The 25,906-nt window shown below is 46.0% G+C and overlaps 1 protein-coding gene across 1 annotated transcript in view; it reads right to left on the bottom strand.

Moving 5' to 3' along the window:
• The window catches only part of ATP12A (ATPase H+/K+ transporting non-gastric alpha2 subunit), a 93,981-nt gene that overhangs the window by 20,280 nt on the left and 47,795 nt on the right, over positions 1-25,906 (bottom strand). The window contains 7 exon segments of the mRNA XM_054719720.1: positions 144-278; positions 1,212-1,325; positions 2,323-2,526; positions 6,139-6,198; positions 8,765-8,938; positions 8,940-8,977; positions 9,851-10,025. Of these exon segments, the coding sequence (XP_054575695.1) occupies positions 144-278; positions 1,212-1,325; positions 2,323-2,526; positions 6,139-6,198; positions 8,765-8,938; positions 8,940-8,977; positions 9,851-10,025 (900 nt within the window).

Here is a 25,906-nt window from a genome sequence, read left to right as displayed (position 1 = left end):
GGATTAACAGACACACAAAAAGAAAACAACAAAAAATTCAAGATGAGGCGCTGTGTCCCCTGCTTTAGTTACACCAAGGACTGGAAGGACCACAGAATGCCAGCCAGTTAGCAGCCTGATCCTTGGGCACCTGTGACACTTACCTTGCACCCCTGGGCAAACAGCAGCCTGATGTCTGCAGGGATCTGGTCCCCTCCTTTAATCTCCACTATATCTCCCACCACCAGCTGCTCTGCAGGAATTATCTTCTTCTCTGAATCTCGAACGACAAGCGCTTGCTACAAAAGCAAATGTGGCAGATGCCTTAAATTGGGGAATGATGCTGATGCTTCTCCACCCACCACTGACCAAAACTCAGACAGCAAAACTCAAAATGGCAAAAGCTGAAACGAAAGACTTTGTCTTGGGCCTGAAGACCCTAATAACTATTTTTTTTTTCTTGAGGAGTAGCTCTTAGAGAGACATTCTTGGACACAGAAAATGTCCAGTCACTTTGCTATATTGTGGGCAGATATAGCAAAGGGACAGCCCTGGGTCTGACGGAAAGGAATGAGTACTCCTGCCTTCGATGTCAGAGAAGAATCCTAAAGGTTGAATCACAGGGCTTAATCATCTTGCTCAGCTCAGGAAACCTTTAATACTGGAGGAAGTGAATCTCCTCCACCATTAGCACAAAAGATCTCCAGAGTCCCCTCTTGCTGGCCGCCCTGGGGCCCAAGGACAATGTGGTGTTCCCACTGTGCTGACAGTGGAGCACAGTCTCCCTAGAGGACACCTACCAGGGACCCTTGTAGGGACAAAGGAGCAGTGGATGCCCCACACTGAGTGCATTCTGGGGCCACATGCAGTGAAGCTCAGCAGTGGCAGCCAAGATGGTCACAAATAAAAAATCATGGGTTGATGTCCTTGGCTACCAGACCACCTGAATGACTTTTGTCTCAACAGTTCGCCAACACTTCCAATAATAGAAGATACTGCACAATGACTAATGTTTCCATCCTACTCTATTCGTGACTAAGCATTTTCCTGTCTCTGACCTCACTGATTATCTCAGTGAGGAAGTGGGGGTTCATAGAGGTTAGGTCACTTGCCCAAGACTTCCCAGACAGAAAAGGATGAGCCTGAGCCTGACCACAGGCCCTGTGCCTCCAAGGCCTCCTTCTCCTCACCTGAAGTCATGCAGAAATGGAAGAGGGACAGCTGCTACTCACCTGTGGAATCATCTTACTGAAGCTGGCCATGATGTTGGTGCTCTTGGCTTCTTGGTAGTAAGCAAAGATTCCTGTTAATATGACGACCAGGGCAAGCACGGTGCCCAAGTACACCTGGGCCAGGAGGAGAGGCATCGGTCAGAAAAACCAGCCACAGGGCAACGCAGTAACAGAGGGCTAGTTCCTAGGCTGGAGCTCTTCCCGGGAAGGCCAGATAGATGGCAGTTGTGTCCTGGTGTAATTTACAGGCCACAAAACATATCCATTTTAAGTCTATAATTCAATGATTTTTAAAACATGTACACAGTTGCTTATTGAAGTTGCAACAATTGCCACAATTCAGTTATAGAGCATTTCTGTACTCCCAGTAAAACATCTTGTGCCCAATGGCAATCTCCCTGCTCCCCCCCCTAGCCTAGCAGCCACTGATCTGCTTTGTCTTCAGGATGTGCCTGTTCTGGGCATTTTATACCAATGGAATCATATGGTATGTGGCCCTTTGCATCTGGCTTCTTTCTCTCAGCCTCACATTGGCCAGTGTGGTTTTGTTGCTCAGTTGTTAGCAGGCACACATGTTCTCTACATTAAAAGGAATGAATTAACCCGGCCAGTGTGGCTCAGTGGTTGAGCATCGACCTATGAACCACATGCCAGGGTTGCCAGCAGGGAGCATGCAGGAGGCAGCTGATCATGTTTCTCTCTCATCATTGATGTTTCTATCTCTCTCTCCCTCTCCCTCTCCCTTCCTCTCTGAAATCAATAAAAATATATTTTAAAACATTTTTAAAGGTGAGCATTAGCTTTTAGGAGAGAAAAACCACAAATACTTCACATGCATATACTTTTTTTTTTCACTTAGGAACTTACAATGTTTCTCTCTCTCTCTTTTTAAAATTCATGCTCATACTGCATCTGAAACATCAGGTAGTCAGATGTAATTTCTGTTTTACAGCTGGGAAAATGATTGATTTTGCCAAACCCATGCAGCGATTGGTCAGCGGGAGACTCCTGATTCCACCCAGGGCTCTGCCCCTGAAAGGTCTCACTTTATAAATCTGTTCTTCCCTGTTACCAATTCAGTAAAACCAGGCAGGAGACCCCAGTGCCTTACATTGTCTAGGGATGATGACTTATCGTTAGAGTACTGGATCCCGTACGCAATCCAGCACAGAATGGCTCCCACCCACAGAAGGATGGAGAAGCCTCCCACCATCTGCTTCAGGAACTTGATAATCTCTGGAGTTTCCTTGGGAGGGGAGAGGGCGTTGGGCCCATCTCGAGCCAGGAGCTCAGCAGCTTGGGTGCTGGAGAGACCCTGAGAAAGTTGAACAAAAGTAAGTAGAATTATGAAGTACAAATCGGCAGTTGCAAAATAGTCACCGGGAGGTAAAGTATAACAGAGACGATATTTAATAATTTTGTAATAACTATGTATTGTGCCAGGTTGGTACTAGACTTATTGGGGGAAATCACTCGGTAAGTTATTTAAATGTCTAGTCACTATGCTGTACACCTGAAACTATTATAATACTGAACGTCAACTGTATTTGAAAAAAATTAAAATGAAAACAATAAAAACAAACAAAGAAACAAAAAACCTCAAACAAAATTAGACATTTCTCTGACTTGGGTTGGATATTATACTTCAGGAGGTTGTGGAGAGGGGTCACCATGCTCAGGGAAGGCCTGGGAAAAGTGGGTGATGCCTCCCCCACCCCCACCTTGCTTCTCCCAGAATTGCCTTTTGAAAACTAATCTTACCAAGTTGTTTCCTTGTTTTAAAAGGAATGCTTAATGTCAGCCAGGCAGTATTTTCCATATATTTACTCATTTTATTTTTCAAAATAACCCTCTGAAGAAGAAACTATTATTATCCTCATCTTATAGATGTGGAATTTGAGGCAAATGATGGTTAAGTCATCAGGACTCGACCAGCATCTGGACCCAGAGCAGCTATATTCTGTCTGCTAAGATGGTTGTGTTTCTTAGAGATTTACCCAGAGATAGCAGCAATCTGATTTGAAATATAAAAGCTAGTCATCAAGGTTAAGGGCCATGCAATAACATCCAGAAAATACTCTCTCTTCTGGAACTGCAGTATAGTACATGGCTGATTTTTCATGCTTAAGTCTGGTGCTTTTCTGCTTTTCTAGATATTGGCCCTGAGTACTAAGTTCTTGTTCATCTTCAGAGTTACAAGTCCTACCAGCTTGAGGCCCACATGGCCAGGCACTTCTGGCCAGAAGCCTCCACCCACAGGTGCACAGAGCCTTGAAATCCCGAACTATCATCTGTAGGGTTCCCCCGCAAACTACCTTTTATCGAGAAAGTCTTTTACATTCCTTCTCTCCTTAATTATGTTGTAAGCCAGTTAAAGGTTAAGGACCCTATCCTTGTTCATTTGTGTGTCCTTTACAGGATCTACTGCTTTTTCTGTCGTAGATTACAAACAGTTGTTAAATAACTGGATTTGTAATCAGCAACTGGATACCATCACCCCCATTTGCAATGCCTTTTCCAGAACCTCAGACTCACTATCACCCCTCCCTCCCACTGCCTTCTCTAATCTCTCACCCCCACCCCTGGGGTCCAGCCCACAACCTGACCCCCTGCCCACATCTCCTTTTCCTGCTGGATTAAGGATTTGTTCAAAAACCTCAGTGTCTCTTCTGCACCCTTCCCCCTCCCATCTTACTGCTGCTGCCTAGTTCACATGCTCTTCTCATAGTCCTGCATTCTTCTAGACCTTTCCATCTCCCACTTTAAAATGAAATGTGTGAAAAAAATATAATATATCCTAATATGTAAAAAGCCAGGGGCCGTCACGACCGAAACAACCTGACAGATGACCAAACAGCAGACTGCGTGGGGCAACAAGACCTGCAGGGGGGTTAGTGAGGGACAACCAAATGACTGAACAGCAGAATGTGTGGGGTGACCAGGCTGGCAGGGGGGTTAGTGAGGAACGACCAAATGACTGAACAGCAGGATGTGTGGGGTGACCAGGCTGGCAGGGGAGTTAGTGAGGGACGACCAAACAATTGAACATCAGGCTGCGTGGGGCAACTAGGCTGGTGGGGGGGGGGGCAGTTGGGGGCGACCAAGCCAGCGAAGGGGGGAGGGGGTTGGGGGCGACCAGGCTGGCAGAGGGGCAGTAGGGGGTGACCAGGCTGGCGGGAGGGGGCAGTTAGAGGTGACCAGGCAGGCAGAGGGGGGCAGTTGGGGGGTTAACCAGGCCAGCAGAGGGGGCAGTAAGGGGCAACCAGGCCAGTGAGCGGGGGGCAGTTAGGAGCGACCAGATTGGTGAGGGGGGCAGTTGGGGGCAACCAGGTCAGTGAGGGGGGCAGTTGGGGGTGACCAGGCTAGCGGGGGGGGGGGCGTTGGGGGCGACCAGACTGGCAGGGGGAGCAGTAAGGGGTGACCAGGCTGGTGGGAGGGGGGCAGTTGGGGGTGACCAGGCTGCCAGGGGGGCAGTTAGGGGCAATCAGGCAGGCAGGCAGGCAGGTGAGCAGTTAGGAGCCAGAGGTCCCAGATCATGAGAGGGATGTCTGACTGCCAGTTTAAACCGGCAGTCGGATATCTCCCAAGGGGTCCCAGATTGGAGACGGTGCAGGCTGGGCTGAGGGGACCCCCTCCCCGTGCACGAATTTCATGCACTGGGCCTCTAGTATATATATATATTTGTCTTCTCCCAGAATTGCCTTTTGAAAATCAATCTTACCAAGTTGTTTCCTTGTTTAGAAATTATTTTCTTTATACAACTAATATAGTCGTTATTCCTTACTTCAGTGGTCGGCAAACTCATTAGTCAACAGAGCCAAATATCAACAGTACAACGATTGAAATTTCTTTTGAGAGCCAAATTTTTTAAACTTAAACTTCTTCTAATGCCACTTCTTCAAAATAGACTCGCCCAGGCCGTGGTATTTTGTGGAAGAGCCACACTCAAGGGGCCAAAGAGCCGCATGTGGCTCACGAGCCTCAGTTTGCCGACCACTGCCTTAGTTTAGTATGAAAGTGCTGGACAGTTCCACCAAAATTACCTCTCCCCGACCTGATTTTCTACTTTACCTCCCTGCCATCAATTCCATGCACTCTGTCCTTCCTGCTCCTTGGATATTCTGGCAACTTAAATCCAAGCCATCATCCTACATCCTAATTCAAACACTTCCACTGGTCAGAATTTAAAAAAATCTCTCAGCATGTGGTGTAGTCCTCTTGGTTGCCCTCTAAGTGGAACAGAGTGGATGATATGATACTTCCCTATACATCTGGCCCCCACTCTGAGCTGATAACTCCATATGACAGGGGTGCCTGTTCCTCTCTGCTCCTCTCACTGCTAGCCCAGTGCCTCACACAGTGGGTATTTTTGTTGACTTAAACAGATGTAGCCAAATCTCCTGATGTCAAGCCACCAAAGCTTTTGAAATAAGAGTTGAATGTGAATTCATAGAAGGAAGCAGTGCCTCTGTGATGGGAGAGTTACGAGCCATCAGGGACCACTCAGTCCTTCTCAGAAGAGGAGGAGGAGGACAAACAGGTCTAAGGATGTCACCCCAGACCCTGGCTTCTTAACACTGGGTCTCCCCATTCTTTGATAAGGCCATCATACTTCCTGTACACCAGGATTAAAACAAACTGACCATGACAATGAGCAAGCATCTGAACCTTCGTGGGGAGACCATAGCTTTTGTAGTCACAGTCAAAAGAATTGTAGCGTCAGCATACAGCTCAGCCAGGGAGCTTGATCAGGGCCCTGGTTCAGAACGCTAGCACCCGATGTCAGCTCCCCTCTGCCACTCACCACGGCATCTCAACGTTAATGCCATAAGTCACTCATCCTAATGGTGCCCTCAACTTTCCACACACCCTTTTCCTTTACAGTGACAGGGCTACTACTCCTGACTTGAGTTCCCTCGTGACTTACCGTAACAATATTTGTATGATATTTATTTTCCAATTCCTTATTGGTGAGCTTGTGGTCATCCTGAAGTTCATGAAAAGAAGAACAGAGTGAATTAGATAATTCCAAAAGACTCAAGCTGGAAACTCTGCCAAGCCCCATGGGAACTAGGAGAGGGGCCAGAAAGTGTGGGAGTAAGAGACCGGGCCCTGGGTACCAGGTGGCCATTGCAGAGAGGGACGGGAGGGTCCTGCTGCAGGAGAGGCTTGTCCCGATTCAGGGGACTTCCTGGCCACCCCGGGAAGAGTTTAGACTTAACTTGCTATTTACCACATTGTTTTTATGAACAACGCAATGCATCCACCTCAGTCTAAGTTCCAGCACATGCAAGTCTGAACCTACCTGGTGTCCAGGTGCTAACTCAGACATGAATGTGGGACCAATGGAGGGCGACCAGCAATACCAAGCAGCCCCATTTCACATGCCCTGACAACTTGGGACCCATGCAGCCCTTGCTGGGAAGGTAGTCTTTGGGAGAGGGAAGCATGACTTTCCTTATTCAAGTACTTGAGACTCAGGTAGGTCACTGGTTACAGAAACCCCGCACTTCAAAAACCTGTCACATAATGCCATTATGGTCCACACTCACTACTTTTGACACAGGATCATTAGACTCAAGCAGCATTTCTCAACCTGGGCAACATTGACATTGTGGGCCAATAACATGTTTTAAAGACTTCTACTCACCAGCAGCTTCCCTCAGACCCAGGACAGAGTCTTTACGCCCTGACTGTCCAGAACAAAGATTTACACTTGTGACTGGGGCCAGAGCCACCTCTTCTCTTAAGTGCATGCAAAAAGCATCATGTTAAGAGATTAAGACTTTACAAAATTTTTTTTTCCTTTTCCTCATCCAGAATTTGCTTTGCTCATTCTTTCATGTCAATTGAAGATGACATTGCCAAGGGTTCAAAGGGTTAAGATACAGTTCTGTGCACTGTGTGCTAAGTTCTGGGCAGGTACAAGGAACAGGGAATGGATGAGTAGAGCCCTGTTTGCATACATGGACTGGTTTTTAACAGGCTGCACTGGAAGGCAGAGCACCTGTCCTCCTCCTCCCTTTGGCCTTGGTTCTGGGGATGAGAATGCCGAAAGGCTGGGACTGGGCCCCTCTGCTGGCCAGAACTGGAGTAGCACAGGGCAGTACCCTGGGCTGGGTTTGGGTTTATTCAAAAGCCAAGAGTGCTTTGGCTCTCATCAAGTCTCTGATTTGCTGGACAGGCCAGGGTGCAAGAGCATCCAGGCACATTGTCCAAATCACAGGATTCTTGGGGAGCAGGAGAACACTGGCTAATCCCATGGAAATTATTTTTCAGTATTACACATCTTCACAAACTGCTCAAGAAGAGAGATTCTCATCCTAATAAACAGGCAAATGACAGAATGGATATATTTTCATGTATACATAGAAATTTCAAGGAAGACTATAAAGTTTTCAATCCTGAATGCTAGAAAAACATAGGCAATAAGAATGGCTGTCTATTATCTGGTGCTGTTCTCATTCTTCCTCCTGCTGTATTTCACTGAACACTCTTAACCAGCTTATGTGGTAGGCAGCATTTTTCATTTTTTCAAAATAGGAAACTGAGTTTCCGTCAAAGTGGGAGTTGAGTTTAGGTCAGTACAATTTCAGGGCTATGTTCTTAGATGTCTATCAGGATAGATACAGACAAATGCCTAGTATGCTGCTCTAAGTTTCACAAGCTCTCCGGGAGAAACAGAAAGCCCTGATGTATAGCATCTGATCATTTCTCACCACAGCCAAATTTCAAGCTACTAATGCAATGCCGAGATGTTGGTCAGCTTGTCAAATTCCTGAATATTTAACCACTGGCTCTCTAGCCCCCCAGGAACGTGTACCACTACTGTCTGCTCAATCATAGAACTTTAAAGTCTGCAATGAACTTGAGTGTAGAAGCTTCCCCTTGGATGGTCCTGAGACGAATGTCATATTTCAGTGCTGAGGCTGTCCTTTTCTACGGTGGCCAACGTCTTTCTTCAATTGTAATAATATTGAGCTCCCATAAAGCACTTTAATTACAAAATACTCTTATTCTTTTCTCACTTTCCCCCATCACAGACCCATGCAAATTCAGCAAAGCTAGGTAGTTGTTCTCAGTTACACGTAGAACTTCAATGGGTTGTAAAGTCATCTGACTCCAAGCCCAACAGTCTTATCACCTTCTCATGGAGCATATATGCCCCAAACCCAGTAAATCTCAAATGGTTTCACTTTATCAGCTAGAAACTGGCAAATGCTTACTTATATTTCACTGAAAGGAGAGCAGTGTGGGCCAAGCCTGTGGGGACTGGAATCCCAGAGGCTTCCCTGAGTCCCACCTGGGAATGCCGACAATCAGAACGCAGGTGCTCTGCAGAGGCTTGGCCCCTGGGCAGATATTATCCTACCTTTCTCTTTCTACTTTAAAAAAGAAAAGAAAAGAAAAGAAAAGATCTTATGAGGAAATTAAACCCTTCAGAATGCTTTTCTTTTGGAAAAGGGAGGGTATGGGGCAAGGTCCCTACAAGCTTCCCAGCGGAGGGGCAGCGCTCAGGGGGTCCCCTTGACTTCAGGGCCCACTCCACTGACCAGGTCAATTTCTTTTGTCGGATGCTCTTTGTGGTGACTCTTTCTGCGTTCCAAGCAGGTACCCCGCAGGCCTCTGTACTTATCCTTGCCATCCCCCTTGTCTGTTTGCTTCATGTCTTTGGCTCCACTGAGCTCCACAGAGTAAATTTGGGGTGTTTTCTGAAGGAGAAGCAGAGGTACCGTATTAGCCCCAAGTGGGTTTTCTGACTTCCCCTGGGGGTCAGGAACCACCATCCCCGCTGTCATCCCCTCTCCTGGGCAGAGGAAGGAGCAGGATTGTGGGGAGGTTCCTCCACTTTCAAACAGCAGCTCCCCAGCCCTCTCTTCCCTCTCCCGTGTGGAGGGCAGGCTGGGGTAACCCCTCCCGGGTGGAGGGGAAGGTGGGATGTGATTTCCCACCTAGAACGAACGCCTCTCCAAGAAGCCAAGGGGTCTCTCTAGGACCTTGTTCCCCATTTCTTGGGTAGAGGGAGCTCACTGTCCCACCATTTATTGGGTGGAGGGTGCCCACTGCTCCCTGTTTTTCTCGGGTTGGTGGGGGCCTGTGGGGGTCCTGCCCAACGAGCTCCTGAACCTCAGCCCCAGGCGGGCGCGCCTTACGCACCTGCGCACTACGGTGCATTCGTGCATTCGCATCAGCCCAGCCAAATGCTGCCCTGGGAATAGGAGCTGCCCCCGGACACCAGCCCCTTCCCGTCTGGGGCTGGGTCGTCGCCCGGGGGCTCCAGCTTCGACTGAGGGCTCGGGGCTGGGCGGGGAGAGGGGCGGCGCGGAGGCCAGGGAGCAAGAGGTGCTGGCGGCCCTCCACATCCCCGCACCTCTCCGCCGGCCCGGGGTCGGGGCGCACGCACCTGGCCCATGACGCAGTGGAGTCCCGGCCGCGGCTGGCGCGGGTTTGAGGGCGGGCGGGTCCGGTCAGGCGGCGGCGGCGGAGCGGCGCTGCAGGAACCTGGGCGGCAGGTGCAGCCGGGGCTGGGGAGGCGGCGGCGCCTTAAATGCCGCTCGCCCCGCCCTGGCCGGCCCCGCGTTCCGGCTTTGGGAACCCACGTCTGCCGCCGCCTGAAAGTGCGCCTGCGACTTGCTTACCAATGAAGGCCCCGGTACAGACACACCGTCGGCACAGCGTGCACACGGCGTTCTGGCGACGACTGTGCTCTAAGGTGCCTTTAGAGAGGAAGGCTGCTCTCGGACCTTGTGCACAGGTGCGCATCCGAGGGGCGTTGGGGACAACCCAGAGCCTCTGGGGGGCAGCTGAATTACTCTGCAGGATCCAGATAGGAATTTGGAGTTGGAAACAGTCTGGGTGAGCGGGAGAGGATGGGAGACGTGAGGGATGCAGCGCCAGCCGAGGGGCGGGCGGTTCTGAGGGCTGGACCGGGTTGCCGGGGCGCAGAACTGAGGTTGTAGGCTGCGCATCCCCACCCGCTCCTGCTGGGACCCAGCACTTCCGCTCCGGGAACCACACTCACTGCCAACCTCCCTCCTTTTCCCCTCCCTTCCTTTCTTCTTTTCTTCAAGCATGACAGATGTTAAAGCCTACCCCCTCCCCGCAGCACAGAAGAGCAACATCCATGAGTTACTCCTTACCTAAACTAAACAGGAAGGGCCAGGGAGTCCTGGGAGTCACGCTTGGTTACAGGGACACATCACAGGTTCTTTAGAGCGAGCTTGTCAAACTCAGAGGCTAACGCGGGCCAAATAAACACGGTTTACGTGTATGTGGGCCGCAAAAAAAACAAAAGCTTCAATTTTCATAGAAACGTAGGTTTATTTCGATAGAGACATGCTGCATACAAGGGGCTGAAATAAATGAGTAATCGTTACCATAAAATAATAGAACATTTTAATAAAAATTAATATTTTTCTTGAACATAAACTTACCTGACACCGAATAACAAATGCAAATAAACCTATTTTTCTTGTTCTCCGAAAGCAAATATTTCCTGTTGCGCACACCAAACAAGTCAGTCCAAGACTAATGGCGTGGCAGTCGGCTGCTAAAATATTCTCTGCTGGTATTAGTGGAGAGAAATGGTGGGCCTCTGTGTAAGGCACAAATGAATGCAACACGATTATAGTAGTCAGTCGTTAGTGAACGTTGTAGTTCATTATTAATAATTATGTATAACAGGATATTGTAAAAATCGTTACAAAATTTTTATTAAAACATTTCTTACATATTGGCTGGGCCGCAAAAATACTCATTGTGGGCTGCGAGTTTGACATGCTTGCTTTAGAGTGTGTGTGTGTGGGGGGGGGGGGCGTTAAATTGTCCAAACTCAAGTAGCAGTGGACTTCTGGGGAGGTCGGCTCTTTCTCCCCTGCAGAACGCTCTTCAAGGGAAGATGTGAAGGTAAGGGGAATGAGATGGACTGGTGTCAAACTGATGCTGCCCCTGTTTGCCGGGAGTCTGGGAGGAGGGGTTTTACAGGCAGCAGAGGCTGCTGCTCACCTGCACCTGTTCCCGGGTCTGCCTGTGTCTGGGACAGGTTTGGCACAGACAAGCAGGATGCTGCAGAGATGCACCAGACCTCATGTCCAGTCCGAGCTTAAGAGCAAATCCCCGTTCATACTGATCTGACTGGGGAGAGGTGGGGCTCATGCAGTGGTGATGGCATAGGTTAAACATCAGAAAATTGTAACCACTTCCCTTAGAGAAGATTTATTCTTGATGTCAAGTTTGGAACAGTGTTAGTTATGACCAAACCAGACAAAATAGAACATTGTCAGATTCTCTAGTACCTCTAAGGTCCGGCAGGGTACCAGTCCTAGCCATCGCTACTGTGGCACATGCAGCAGCCTCTGAGGCCATCAGGTGTCCTGGAATGCAGCCTCTCCCAAAAAGGACAAATGGAGCCACTCTCCCCACACCCACCCTGACTCCAGAGTTATTGCTTTGCTGTCACCAGTCATGCTGCTCCAGAATACAGGCATCCCATTATTCCTTGAGGGAATGGCCTATGTGATGTGGCAACTGGAGTAGTCCTCACCTGATAGAACTGTGAGCTGGATTTCCCCGGAAACACACAGTCTCACCTCTTTTTGGCTCCAGGGGCTAAAACCAAGCAGTTCTAGGCAATGGACACCAAACTCCACCCAATTCTAATGACCTCTCCTGAGCTGCCCATAAAACCCAGGACACCTCCTCAGTGCTCATACTCCAGTGGTGACTTCTGCATGGGGTTTTCCTGTCTTTCAAAAGAAACCTATTTATGCCAAAAGTTTCTTCTAGAACTGTTCTGATCAACAAATATTATGTATTTGGGACAGACTGTCATATTCCTAGCTCATTTTAACACACTTAACATTAATTCACTTAATGAACTTGAAACTGTACTAGACGTAAGAGGTGGTGGGGAGAAATGGTACTAAATTGTATCATTCTCTGATCTCAAGGAAGTTATACTTGATCCATTGGAGGGAGAAAATTAATGGATAAACAGTAAGAGATCTAAGACAGAAAAGAATTAACACTGAATGTTATAGGCTCTAAGTGCTTTAAGAGTTAGAAGGAAAGATGGGAGGTATGGCAAGGCTTCTATTCCTTAGAATTAGTTATTAAGATTTTTTTTCTTCCCCTTTGCACCCCCCCCCCCATGAAATATGGGAGAGAGGTAGAAAGAGGGGCTGATTCAGGGCCTGGTGTCTAATGCTGTTGGTGCCCTGAAAGGCCCCGTGCTGCAGAGTCCTAGGTAAAGGAACATCCACCAGCCACCTCATAGGTGGGAATGTGAAGATACCTAGATGTGGAGTTTGAAGGCTAGATACAAAGAAGGAAGAGGGTCTAGGTGACAATGAGAAGGGGAAGGTTTCCTTCCGGCCTCACATCTGGCTCAGCAGGTCCCTCTGCCCACTGTCTTCTTCCTCTCCTAGATTCCTCTCCCACACAAATGGGCAGTCTCCACACACCTGTGTCCACTTGTCGGCCCTGGCTGTGGGTAGGCAGCGTTTCTCCCCTGACAAGTGCTGTCAGGAGTCGAGGTCAGAATGAAAAAACAAAAACAAAGCATCCGGGCACACTTCTGCACTGCTTCCTCATTGCCTCATGTGGAAGACACCCTGGGCCGGGGGTAGGAACTCCTGCCGAGGACAGCCTGCTTCCAGACACAGCACATGTGCTGTGCTGATGGCCTTGCCTGGGACTCTTCACCAGAGCAGCTGGTGCTGCTCTCGGGGCAGGTAAAGGCCCACAGGGGGCTCACCAGGGCACAGGGGCAAGTACGAACCTGTTTTCTCCTTATGTGGATGCAACTCCCAAAAACGTTAGCTTACCACAGGGTTCATTCTCTGTCACTCATTTTGGGTAATAAGATTGTTTTTGAGCAAATTACTATTTATTTTTTAATAGGTGACTGAAAAAAATTGACTTCATTCTGAAGTTTTTAAATTTGTTATTTTAATGATTTTTGTTTTTTAATCTTATATTTTTCCTCATTTGAATGCTCTTCATTAGATACAATGTAACATATACGACATATAACTTGCATGGCATGCAGGATATTATTCACACAAATATGCTCAGTTAACTTTTCAGGAATTTTTCTCTTCTGGTGAGTAAGGTGACACTCTCTTGGTCATCAGCTCTCACATTCCTCAGTCAGGGAGTCCAAAGCAGACACTCAAATATTTATCCCTGAAATACGTATTGGAAGCTTATGTAGGCGTGTAGCACCTTACCAGGTCCTTCTTCTGAAGGAGCTCTCAACCCAGTTAAGGATCTCAGCTATGTCACCCAGTTAGAATCCTATATAATAAAAGCGTAATATGTAAATCAACCTAACAGTGGAATGACCGGTCAGTGAGGGGCAGGGCCGGCGAGCAGGCAGCACCAGGCCAGCCAAGGCACATGCTAGTGGGCAGAAGGAGGGGATGGCGATGGGGGGGGGGGGGGGTCGGCCGCTTGCTGCCAGTGCCATCCCCTGATCGGCCTGCCGGTTTCCTCCGGCAGAGGGAGCACTCCCAAGGGGAGTGGGCCTAAGCTGTCAGTCAGACATCCCCTGAGGGCTCCCAGACTGCCAGGCTGAGGGACCCCCCCCACCCAAGTGCACAAATTTTCATGCACTGGGCCTCTAGTATTAACATAAGACATGTCAAAGGCTGAACATGGTCCAGCATTGGGTGGGGGCAGACACCAGGGTTCCAGAGGTGCCAAGGAAGGTGGCAGCTTTGTGCAATGGAGTGATGGGCGCTTCTTGAGGTGGGCTAAGTGCACGTGGAGTTTGAGGCTAGGTAACCTGAAAGAAGTAGCGAGGAGGAGGAAGAAGGTACTGGCTCCTACAAAGACACAGCTGATAGGAATGACAATGGTGGCGTTTCAGGGAGAACAAGGGACCTGATAGCCAGAGAGGACAGGCTCTCGCAGGGATGGGCAGGAGGTCCAGCTGTCAGGGTGGAACTGTGCAGACACTGGGCCTTATCCTAGGTCTTGGGAGTCCTTGAGAATGACAGTAGCATAATAGAAACAACATTTTGGGGAAGATGAGAGTTTCTCTAGCAAAACCCAAGAGCCCTCTTGACTCTGTGAAGTTGTGGGATTGCAGCCATTCCAACATGAGACTTGAACCAAATTATTGTATTTTAGGTTCCTATCACTGAGCAACTTGTCAATGAGGCAGCTTGCTGCTTTTGTCATTTATACTTTAGCACCCCTGAGCATGTCTAGTCTGTAAGCAACTGTTAGTTCAGATATCATTGATCTGTTGTGTCAAGTGCTTTTGAAAGGAAACCAGGGGAAGGGCAAATGATAGTCACCTAAGTTAAATAGTCACAGTCTAAGTAGAGAAGTTTATAGGATTCTCCATTCTCCATACCTCAATCCTATATAATAAAAGACTAATATGCAAATTGACCAAATGGTGGAATGACCGGTCACTATGATGCGCACTGACCACCAGGGGGTAGACGCTCAGTGCAGGAGCTGCCCTCTGGTGGTCAGTGTGCTCCCACAGAGGGAACGCCACTCAGCCAGAAGCCCTGAGCTGGGCTCATGGCTGGTGAGCTCAGCGGCAGTGGCAGAAGCTTCTTCTGCCTCCATAGGATGTCCGATGGGGAGCAGGCCTAAGCCATCAGTCGGACATCCCCTGAGGGCTCCCAGACTGCAAGAGGGCACAGGCCGAGCTGAGGGACACCCCCCACCCGCACCCTCTGAGTGCACAAATCTTGTGCACTGGACCTCTAGTAAATACATATTTATCCTGTGTTTCCAGGGTAAACTGAGCTGTTCTAAGAGCTATGTGGGGAAAAGGAGCTATGGAATGGAAGAATATCCCTAGGAGACAAGGTCCGTCCCTTCCATAAAGATCAACATCAATCTCGTAATCTTAATGTGGCTGCCAGAGTATGCCCTTAGGAAATAAAGCCACCCATTGCTTTGAAGCACAAGATGCCTCCTGCATGATTACAGCCTGGGAATCAGGGTCTCAGTGGGGCTGGTTGTTGTCTCAGTTGTAGTGGCTCAACTGCACCGGCTTCCAACTACTACCCCATTTGAGCAGTATTCATCCAAGAGCCTTCTCACACTCTGGACTGATCTTTCCCTTCTCCTCGTCTCTCTTTCCTCCCTCTAAGGGCTGCCAGGTAAAATACAGGGCTCCCATTAGAGTTGCATTTCAGCTAAACAATGAATAATTTTTTAATATGTCTCAAATATTGCATGGGACATACTTATACTAAAAAATGTATTATTTAGCTGAAATGCAAATTTAACTGGATATTTTTGTTTGCTGACTCTGGCAATACCACTTCTTCTAGATGCCTTGAGGGTCAGTCCAGAAGGTACATCTGGGGACATTGACCTACTAGTAAGTTCTCCCGATCTTCTCATTGCTAAGACAAACATGGAAATAAAAACACATTCAGAATTTCTCTTTTTGCTGTGCCAGTCTCTCCCAAGAGCCACGTGAGCAAGATTTGTCTCAACTTGGATGAGTATGGGCATAATATATATATATTAACAAATAGCTTTTCAGCCAGAAAATTGTTACCACTGTGCAGAGGTCACATTCTTGAATCTGAGAAGAGTTTGTGGGAATACAATGCATCTTTAAACCAATTTTCAGTTTTAGAGAGAACCAGTAGAGGGGGCACATTCTACAAATATACCAGGCTCAGGTATCAGGGCGACACCAATACCGTCAAGGCCACCTGGAATCACTCAGGCACCAAGAATTGATAGAATCCCTGTGGGCTTTGCAACTGCATGCCAAAGACTTCATTTCTGATGGAGCAAAGGACAACTTGGGTAAAAGACAAACCCTGAATAAACAAATCAGAAAAAAAACTATACCCACTAGTAAGAGAAAAGAAACAACCAAAAAAACTCCAGTACTAATTAGCACGAAGAAATAGTGCAGTACAAGATTATAAGAAAAGACAAATTGTGAAAGTTTTCCTGCTCCTAGGGCTGGCTGGGATTGAGAACATCAGATTCAGCCTTTTGAGACGTGCTTCTTCTGTGAGGCATTCCAAAGGGTTAAGGTGTTCATAGTCTTGGCCTTACAGCCCCTGATTGCTTCCTGTCACTTGTCTCCTCCTCACTAAGGAAATATGCTTTTTGATGCCAGGTCTTATACTTTTTCTTTGGGTCTCTCAAAGACATGGCCACAGTGACTGGCACATAGTAGGTGCCTCCATGTCTCAATTCTCTTAGAGAAATGAAAGAATATTTCTAAAATATTTAAAAAGGAGATCCCACAATCTCCCTTCATCACCCTTGATTTTAGTGATTAATTCTTGCAAATAAGAAAGTTTTTCATATAAATTACTGAAAAAAATTTCATTTTGCAGCTGAAGTTTATTTCTAGATGTAAGGAGGTCCTGATGAAATAGAAAAAAATATGCTTTAAATTTTTTATGAAACCTAAAACATAAAAATAGATTTTTCTTCCCAGCTTGAAAGACTTAATTTTAATAATCAATAATTTTAATAGTTAATAATTTCTTCATAAATAATGTTGAATGGGGACTCTGTAGACCTGAGCTCTAGTTCTGGTTTTCTTGTTTGCTAACCGTATTTGCTGGGGCAAGACTTGTAACATCTCTGTTAACTGGTGGTTCCCAAGCCTGCCTGATCATAATCTCCTGGGAGTTCTTTTAAAATTCCTTAGCTCTACACACAAATAAATCTGTGGTAAGTCCTAAAAGTTTATTTTTTAATTATTTTTGTTTTTTGAGAGAGAGAGAAAGGGGAGAGATAGAAAAAAACATCAATGTGAGAGAGAAACATTGATTCGTTGCTTCCCACATGTGCCCCAACCACGCATCCAACCCTAAACCTAGGTATGTACCCTGATAGGGGATCAAACTCACAACCTAGAACAATGCTCCAACCAACTGAGCCTGGAAGTTTATTTTATAAAGCTCTACCCCCCACCCCTGATGATTCTTATAAGTTATGGGCTTAAGAACCACTGGACCAGGTTACTGGTCTTCAAGCTGCTATACTGATTCCTGAACCAACACAGAGGAACTCCAGTGAATGGTGTGAGCTGAGATTGAACTACTTCCGGTGGTTCAACTGTGTAGCCAAGATCAAGGGCCCTGATGTTGGACACTGTTCAGGCCCCCACCTGGAAGCTCTGTCGTGCCTTGTGTAAACACATACACACATCAAGATTTTTAAAGGTCCCTTTGATTCTAACACTTTATGGTCTGAGAACCTCTCCCTTCCTTTATAAGTACTTATGTGGTAGTCTTATTGCATTTAATTAGATTGGGAGCTTTTGCTCTTATAGCTCAAATCTGTAGACTAAAGAGCAAATGTCTTGTAGCCACCCTCAGAAAAAGGGCCCCTGTGTTCACAGAAAAAAGGGATGTGTGAGTGTATGTGAGTCAGCACAAGCCAGTTACACTGTGAAGGACACAACCCTAAGTACATCCATCAATAACAAATTGAGTGTCCCAGCCATGTGCTGGCTTCTGATTATGTTTCAGTATTATTGACATTTGTACAGCGCTTTTTATAAACAGGGATGTAGATTCATTCTACAAAATCATATTGAATTGTGATGACACCAAACTAACCACATTTCAAATTATTTCCATATTTTTTAATGTAACTAATGTGTGTATGTTTACACAAGGACAGAGGAATAGCCAAAACCGGTTTGGCTCAGTGGATAGAGCGTCGGCCTGCGGACTCAAGGGTCCCAGGTTCGATTCCGGTCAAGGGCATGTACCTTGGTTGCGGGCACATCCCCAGTAGGGGGTGTGCAAGAGGCAGCTGATCGATGTATCTTTCTCATCGATGTTTCTAACTCTCTATCCCTCTCTCTTCCTCTCTGTAAAAAATCAATAAAAAAAAAAAAGAAAAGAAAAAAAAAAAAAAGGACAGAGGAATACATTGCAAGAATGACAGGGCTTCCAGCTTGAGCCTAAATGGAGTCTAACATCAGGATATGACTGGCATGGCTGGGTAACTGGCAGGGAAGAGCAAAAGGAAGGAGGTGGAGTGGAGGAGTTTCCTTGCAGGGAAGTAGGAGCCAGGTATGCACAGGACAGTCCAGTATAAAAATCTGAGGCATTGGAAGGACAGTTGCAGAGTGTTGTCTTCTGACTTGTCTCATGGCCCAGCTTATGGATGAATCTCTGGCCCATGGAAGAGGGAAGACTGATGGTAAGAACTCAGAAGCCTTTCATAGATCTCCATAAATGCCGAGGTTTGGACACCTGCAGGCTCTATGCCTTGAAAGTGGCAAAGCCTCAGGAACTTGCAGGAAGTGGTGAACTCGGTGTCTGGTGGATGAGGAGTTAGTTAGCAGTGGACTGTGACCAGGAGCAGAGGAAGAGATAGAGGGAGACTTGACCTCTCCTGGCATCCCAGAGCTGCTGGAGGTCTCTGTAGACACCAGGGTTCTGGGTTAGCAGGGGGAACAAAGACCAGCAGAACACAGCTCACACTTAGGTTGTCAGTTTCCAGCCCCCATGATCTCTTCAGAACATTTTTCAATTCAGTTCAGCAAACTGAGAGGCTCTGTTGATTGTTCTCTACTCCTCTATGAGTTATGTGGTGTTGGTGCTAGCATAGGAGTGTGTAAGAGTTAGGTCATCTGCAGTGACAATGGCATTGCTCCTGTGGTGAGCGAGTGACTGGAAATCCCACTAGTCCAGGTGACAGCTGTTGGGATCTCCAATACCAGACACCTCTTCTCACTGAACGCCTAGAGAAATTTATCAGCACCTCTATGGTGACTTAGAGGCATCTTTCTCCTCCTCTTCCCCTCCCTACATGAACAGGAAGGACTAGCTGTAGCTGGTTTTAGACTAGAGGAGCCAGTGGGCGTGCCCTTGAGCCCCCACCTTTCCCAGGGGCTGGGCCTGACACTGGCTGGGAACCAGACCCTCTGCCCAGGAGCAGGGATCAGCTTCACTCCAGCAGGCAATGAAAGGCATGCCACAGGGAAGCAAAAAGGCTGGTCTCAGTTCAGGCATGCCATCTTCTGAGATGGCCTTTCAGCTTCTGGAAAATTCTGGAACTTGCTGTTGACACTTTATGTGTTAATTCCCCTAGGCCATACTACCCAGTCTTTGGTCAAACACCAGTCTAGATGTTGTGAAGGTATTTTTTTTGAAATGTGATTAATAGTTAAATCAATAGACTTAATGTGGGTGGGCCTCATCCAATCAGCTGAAAGACATGAGAAAACAAACTGTGGCCCCCAGGGAAGAGGGAATTCTGCCTCCAGACAGCCTTTGGACTCCAGCTGCAACATCAAGTCTTCCCTGGGTCTCCTGCCTGCCAGCCTGCTCTGCAAATCTTGGGCTTGCTAGCTCTACAATTCCTTTAAAATATACCCTTAATCCTCATCCCTAAACCCTAATTCCTTAAAATAAATCTCTCTCTTCTTAAACATTTTATTGGTTCTCTGTCTCTGGAGAATCCTGAGCTAATACATGCTCCTTACACTCATCAGCCCAGAAAACCACACAGAAAACTTCTAATATATAGAAATCCAACATCAGAGCCAGTTCTCAGTCATTCATCTGCCATCTAAGGGAGACTTATATGCTTGATGGCCTTTTAGGACAGGGTTTATATGAAAGAACTATTGATGTTGTCATAACCAGATGTTATCACCCACTGCCACATTTTAATAAGTACTATTTTAAAATGAGATTTCCTTGTGATTTGCTCTATAGCCATTTTTCTCACCTTGGGGTGTCTGGGCAGTAGTAGTGTGTTGTGGGGCGAGGGGGTACACAATGAACACTCAGCTCCGGGTGAGAGAAGCACTGAGCATAGGCTCCTGTTATGAATTTTTTGAGAGGCTGTTAGGAAGTGATTTGATTCTCTTTTCCTAGGAACTCAGCGAGGCCAAGATACTTATGCTAAAAATACAGTTTTTAAAAAAATTTTAATGAGTAGCCAGCATGCAGGCAACTAGATATTCTAATTTCTTCCCAGAGGAGTGGTTAAATAGACATTTTAGAGTCATCAATTTTTAGGTAGTAGGTAATTAAAGCCATGGGACCAGATGTAATTACTTAGAGAATATATAGAAATACACAGATATTACTTAGTTATATTTGATCTTTTGATTTAATTGAATGGTCCTTTTGGCCCCAGAGTCTAAGCTTAAGTGAATGTGCCTGAGCTGCATGAAGGTTTAATAAATTCTGGTGTTTGTGTAGGGGAGACACACAGCACCATCAGTTAATTACTTCGTGTAACAGTCTGGGCATAAAACACCTTCTCCTTTACCTTTGCAGCACTCCCACGTGGAGAGAGAACCCTTGCCTCCTTAAGGGCAATCTGCGTGTTTCCACTTGGGCAGCTCGGTGAGGCAGAGTGCTAATTCCCGGAAAGCATCTACTTACAGCCAAGGTGGAGCCATTTTCCCCAGAGAATGTCAGTCTATTTAATTCCAGCAATTAACTGGATTCCAGGGGAAAGGACCGGTTGAGTGGTCTGTGTCAATTACATGGTGATTATGCAGTGGCCAAACCTATGATTACCTGACTTAACCAAGAATGTACAGGGTAACAGGCTCTTTGCTTCTTGTTAGAGAGAATTCATTGTGTCTGTGCTACACCACAGGTGACTTCTCTCCTTCCCTATGTCTCCTCTTCCTATGAAAAAACAAACATCTATAAAATGGTTTCTGAATTAAACCCAGTGTTCTGGAAACCATATGGGCTATTTTTCATGAACAGCTCAAGGTTTGAGAATTCCAGTGTTTTTCTGTACATAATTTGAAGTACCATGAAGGCCTTTGAGCTTGAAGACTTCCCTTTAGTAATTTGCATATCCTTGTCTATACTTAAAACCTATAATTTTTTAAAAATTTATCTTTATTGTTGAAAGCATTACAGATGCCCGCCCCCTTTGTTCCCCATTGACTCTCCCCCCACCAGGGCTTCACCACACTATTGTCTGTGTCCATGGGCTATGCACATATGCATGTGTTCCCCAGATAATCTCTTCTACCCACCCAACCACCCCACCTTCCCTCTGAGATTCAACAGTCTGTTCCATGCTTCTCTGTCTCTGGATCTATTTTGTTCATCAGTTTGTTTTGTTCATTAGATTCCACATATGAGTGAGATTATGTGATACTTGTCTTTCTCTGACTGGCTTATTTTGCTTAGCATCATACTCTCCAAGTCCCTCCATGCTGTCTCAAAGGGTAAGAGATCCTTCTTTTTTACAGCTGCGTAGTATTCTATGGTGTAAATGTACCACAGCTTTTTCATCCACTCATCTACTGATGGGCACTTGGGCTATTTCAAGATCTTAGCTATTGTAAATTGTGCTGCTATGAACATAGGGGTGCATATATTCTTTCGGTTTTTTTAGGATATATTCCTAGAAGTGGAATCACTGGATCAAATGACAGTTCCATTTTTAATTTTTTGGAGAAATTCCATACTGTTTTCTATAGTAGCTGCACCAGTCTGCATTCCCACCAGCAGTATACTAGGGTTCCCTTTTTTCCACAACCTCCCCACCACTTGTCATTTGTTGATTTGTTGATGGTAGCCATTCTGATAAGTGTGAGGTGATACCTCATTGTGATTTTAATTTGCATCTCTCTGATGATCAGTGACTTTGAGCATTTTTCATGTCTCTTTGTCATCTGTATGTCCCCTTTGGAGAAGTGTCTATTTAGGTTTTTGTCAATTTTTAAAATTAGTTTGTTTATCTGCCTTTTGTTAAGGTGTATTGAGTTTCTTATATATTTTGGAAATTAACTCTTTATCAGATGTATCATTGCCAAATACGTTCTACCATACAGTGGGCTCCCTTTTCATTTTGTTGATGGTTTCTTTTGCTGTGCAGAAGCTTTTTAGTTTGATTTATTCCCATTTGTTTATTTTCTCCTTAGTTTTCCTTGCCCTAGGAGATGTATCGGCAAATATAGTGCTACCAGAGATGTCTGAAATTTTGCTGCCTATAGTTTCTTCTAATATTTTTATAGTTTCAAGACCCACATTTAAGTCTTTTATCCATTTTTAGTTTATTCTTGTGTATGGTGTAAGTTGGTGGTCTAGTTTCATTTTTTTGCCTGTACCTGTCCAATTTTCCCAATACCATTTATTGAAAAAACTGTCTCTGTTCCATTGTATGCTCTTGCCTCCTTTGTCAAATATTAATTGAGCATAATGGCTTGGGTTAATTTCTTGGTTCTCTGTTCTTGGTCTATATTCCTGTTCTTGTGTTAGTAACAGGCTGTTTTGAGAACAATTGCTTTGTAATATCCTATCTAATAAAAGAGTAATATGCAAATTGACTGTACATCTGCTACACTCACAAGCCACACCCACAGCCAATCAGGAGCAAGTATGCAAATTAACCAAACTAAGATGGCTGTGGCCATGGAACGAACAGGAGGCTTGGGTTTCCCTGGCAATGGAGGAAGCCAAGCTTCCTGCACACCCTGGCTGGCTCAGGCCTCTGCTCAAGGCTACAAAGTTTCAATTATAGAAGATAAATAAATCCCAACAAAAATGGCTGTGGCCACGGAGCAAGCAGGAGGCTTGGGTTTCCCCAGTGATGGAGGAAGCCAAACTTCCTGGCTGGCCCTGGCCTCTGCTCAAGGCTACAAAGTTTCAATTATAGAAGATAAATAAATCCCAGATTCCAGGGCCTCTGCTTGGGTCACCGGGGGGCGTGGCCAGCCTGCAAACCACCACAGGCCTTTCGCCCAGGCCGCCCCATGCCCCAAGGGAACCCCCACCCTGATCCAGGACACCCTTCAGGGCAAATCAGCTGGCCCCCACCCGTGCACCAGGCCTCTATCCTATCTAATAAAAGAGTAATATGCAAGTTGACCATCACTCCAACACACAAAGATGGCTGCCCCCATGTGGACACAAGATGGCCACCACAAGATGGCCAGCAGGGGAGGGCAGTTGGGAGGGATCAGGCCTGCAGGGGAGGGCAGTTGTGGGCAATCAAGCCTGCAGGGGAGGGCAGTTAGGGGTGACCAGGCTGGCAGAGGAGTGAAGTTGGGGGGTAACTGGGCCTGCAGGGAAGGGCAGTTGGAGGGGACCCAGGCCTGCAGGGGAGGGCAGTTAGGGGTGACCAGGCCTGCAGGGGAGGGCAGTTAGAGGCAATCAGGCTGGCAGGGGAGCAGTTAGGCATCAATCAGGCTGGCAGGGGAGTGGTTAGGGGGTGATTAGGCTGGCAGGCAGAAACGGTTAGGGGCAATCAGGAAGGCAGGCAGGTGAGAAGTTGGGAGCCAGCAGTCCTGGATTGTGAGAGGGATGTCCCAGATTGGAGAGGGTGCAGGCTGGGCTGAAAGACACCTTCCCCACCCCCCACCCCGTGCACGAATTTTGTGCACCGGGCCTCTAGTAACTTGATATCTGGTATTGTGATCCTTCCAACTTTGTTCTTCTTTCTCAAGATTACTATTGGCCACTGTGGAAAACAGTATGGAGTTTACCTGAAAAATTAAAAATTAAAAATGGAGCTTCCATTTGACCCAGTGATTTCACTTCTAGGAATATATCCTAAGAAACCCAAAATACCAGTCAGAAAGAATATATGCACCCCTATGTTCATAGCAGCACAATTTACAATAGCTAAGATCTGGAAACAACCTGGTAGGTGAGTGGATGAAAAAGCTGTGTTACATTTACACCATGGAATACAATGCAGCTGTAAAAAAGAAGGATCTCTTATCCTTTGAGACAGCATGGAGGGACCTGGAGAGTATGATGCTAAGCAAAGTAAGCCAGTCAGTGAAAAACAAGTATCAGATTATCTCATATAATCGATGGGATACAGTGAAAGCAGTCCTGAGAGGGATTCCAAGGTGAACTGGAATATGTGGAATCTAATGAACAAAAACAAACTGATGAACAAAATAGATCCAGAGACATAGAAGCATGGAACAGACTGAGGAATCTCAGAGGGAAGGCGGAGGTGGGGGGTAGTATGAGGAGAGATTAACTGGGGAACTTATATGCATATATGCATAATCCATATATACAATAGTGTGGTGAAGGCCTGCGGGGGATGTGGGGTGGAGGAGGTCAATGGGGAAAAAAGGAGGGGACATCTGTAAATACTTTCAACAATAAAGATAAGTTAAAAGAAAAAAAACTAAAAAAATTGCTGTGGCTATTTGGGGTCTTTTGGGGTTCCATATAAATTTTTAAAGTGTTTGTTCTAAATCTGTGAAATATACAGCTGGTCTTTTAATAAAGATTACATTGAATCTATAGATTGCTTTGGGTAATATTGGCATTTTAATGATGTTGATTCCATGACCAATCCATGAACACAGTATATTCTTCCACTTGTGTATATCTTCCTCTATCTCTTTTTTCAATGTCCTGTAGTTTTCTGATTATAGGTCTTTTACCTCCTTGGTTAACTTTATTCCTAAGTATCTTAATTTTTTTTTTTGTTGCAGTGGTAAATGGGATTATTTGTTTAGTTTCTCTTTCTGAGACTTCATTATTGGTGTATAAAAATGCTATTGATTTTTGGGTGCTAATTTTATATCTTGTTGCTGAATTCATTTATTAAATCTAGTAGGTTTTTTTGGTGGAGTCTTCAGGGTTTTCTGTGTACAATATCATTTCATCTGTGAATACTTCCACCTTTCTGTGGGGAAGCACGGGACTTGATTTGAAAGTTTGTGAGGAGGAATCTCGGAAAGGTCAGGAGCCTCCAAAGGGAGCTGGCCAAAGGTGACCACCCTGCCTTGACTTTTCTAAACAAATCTGAGTCCCTGGGTGTTTTACTGGAATCTTTATGTTTAGTCTTTAGACGTCCTTGCTTAAAGGACACTGCAGCCAAAACCGGTTTGGCTCAGTGGATAGAGCATCAGCCTGCGGACTCAAGGGTCCCGGGTTCGATTCCAGTCAAGGGCATGTACATTGGTTGCGGGCACATCCCCGGTAGGGGGTGTGCAGGAGGCAGCTGGTCGATGTTTCTGGCTCTCTATCCCTCTCCCTTCCTCTCTGTAAAAAATCAATAAAAGTATATATATAAAGGACACTGCAGATGCATGTGTCTTCTCAAGGATACTTACCCTGCTGATAGTATCTAGAAGTTAATTTTAGTTCAAGCTGTTGTTATAATAAAAGCCTAAGGAGACAGGCGAATGGGACTGTTTGGTTCCTATAGCCAAGCAGTCCTTTAGCCCTCTCTTTCACAGAAACATGTGTCAGAGTAATCATTCATTCGTTGCTCAGACACCTTTCTAATTTGGATGCCTTTTATTTTTTTGTTCTTGTATGATTGCTGTGACTAAGAGTGGTTAAATGGACATTCCTGTCTTGTTCCTGTTCTTAGGGGAAATGGTTTTAGTTTTTGCTCCTTGAGTATGATGTTGGCTGTAGGTTTGTCATATATGGCCTTTATTATATTGAGGTATAATTTCTCTATTCCCACTTGGTTGAGAGTTTTTATTAAAAAAAGGGTGTTGGATTTTGTCAAATGCTTTTTCTGTGTCCATTGATATGATCATGTGATTTTTGTCTTGCAATTTGTTTATGTGATGTGTCACATTTATGGATTTGTGAGTATTATACCAGCCTTGCATCCCTGGAATGAATCCCACTTGGTCATGATGTATGACCTTTTTAATGTATTGCTGGATCTGATTTGCTAATATTTTGTTGAGGATTTTAGCGTCTAAATTCATTAGGGTATTGGCCTGTAATTCTCTTACTTTGTAGTGTCTTTAT

Source organism: Eptesicus fuscus, chromosome 7 (genome assembly GCF_027574615.1).
Source record: "Eptesicus fuscus isolate TK198812 chromosome 7, DD_ASM_mEF_20220401, whole genome shotgun sequence".
Classification (NCBI taxonomy): Eukaryota; Metazoa; Chordata; class Mammalia; order Chiroptera; family Vespertilionidae; genus Eptesicus; species Eptesicus fuscus.
This window is presented reverse-complemented; position numbering and strand designations above follow the sequence as displayed.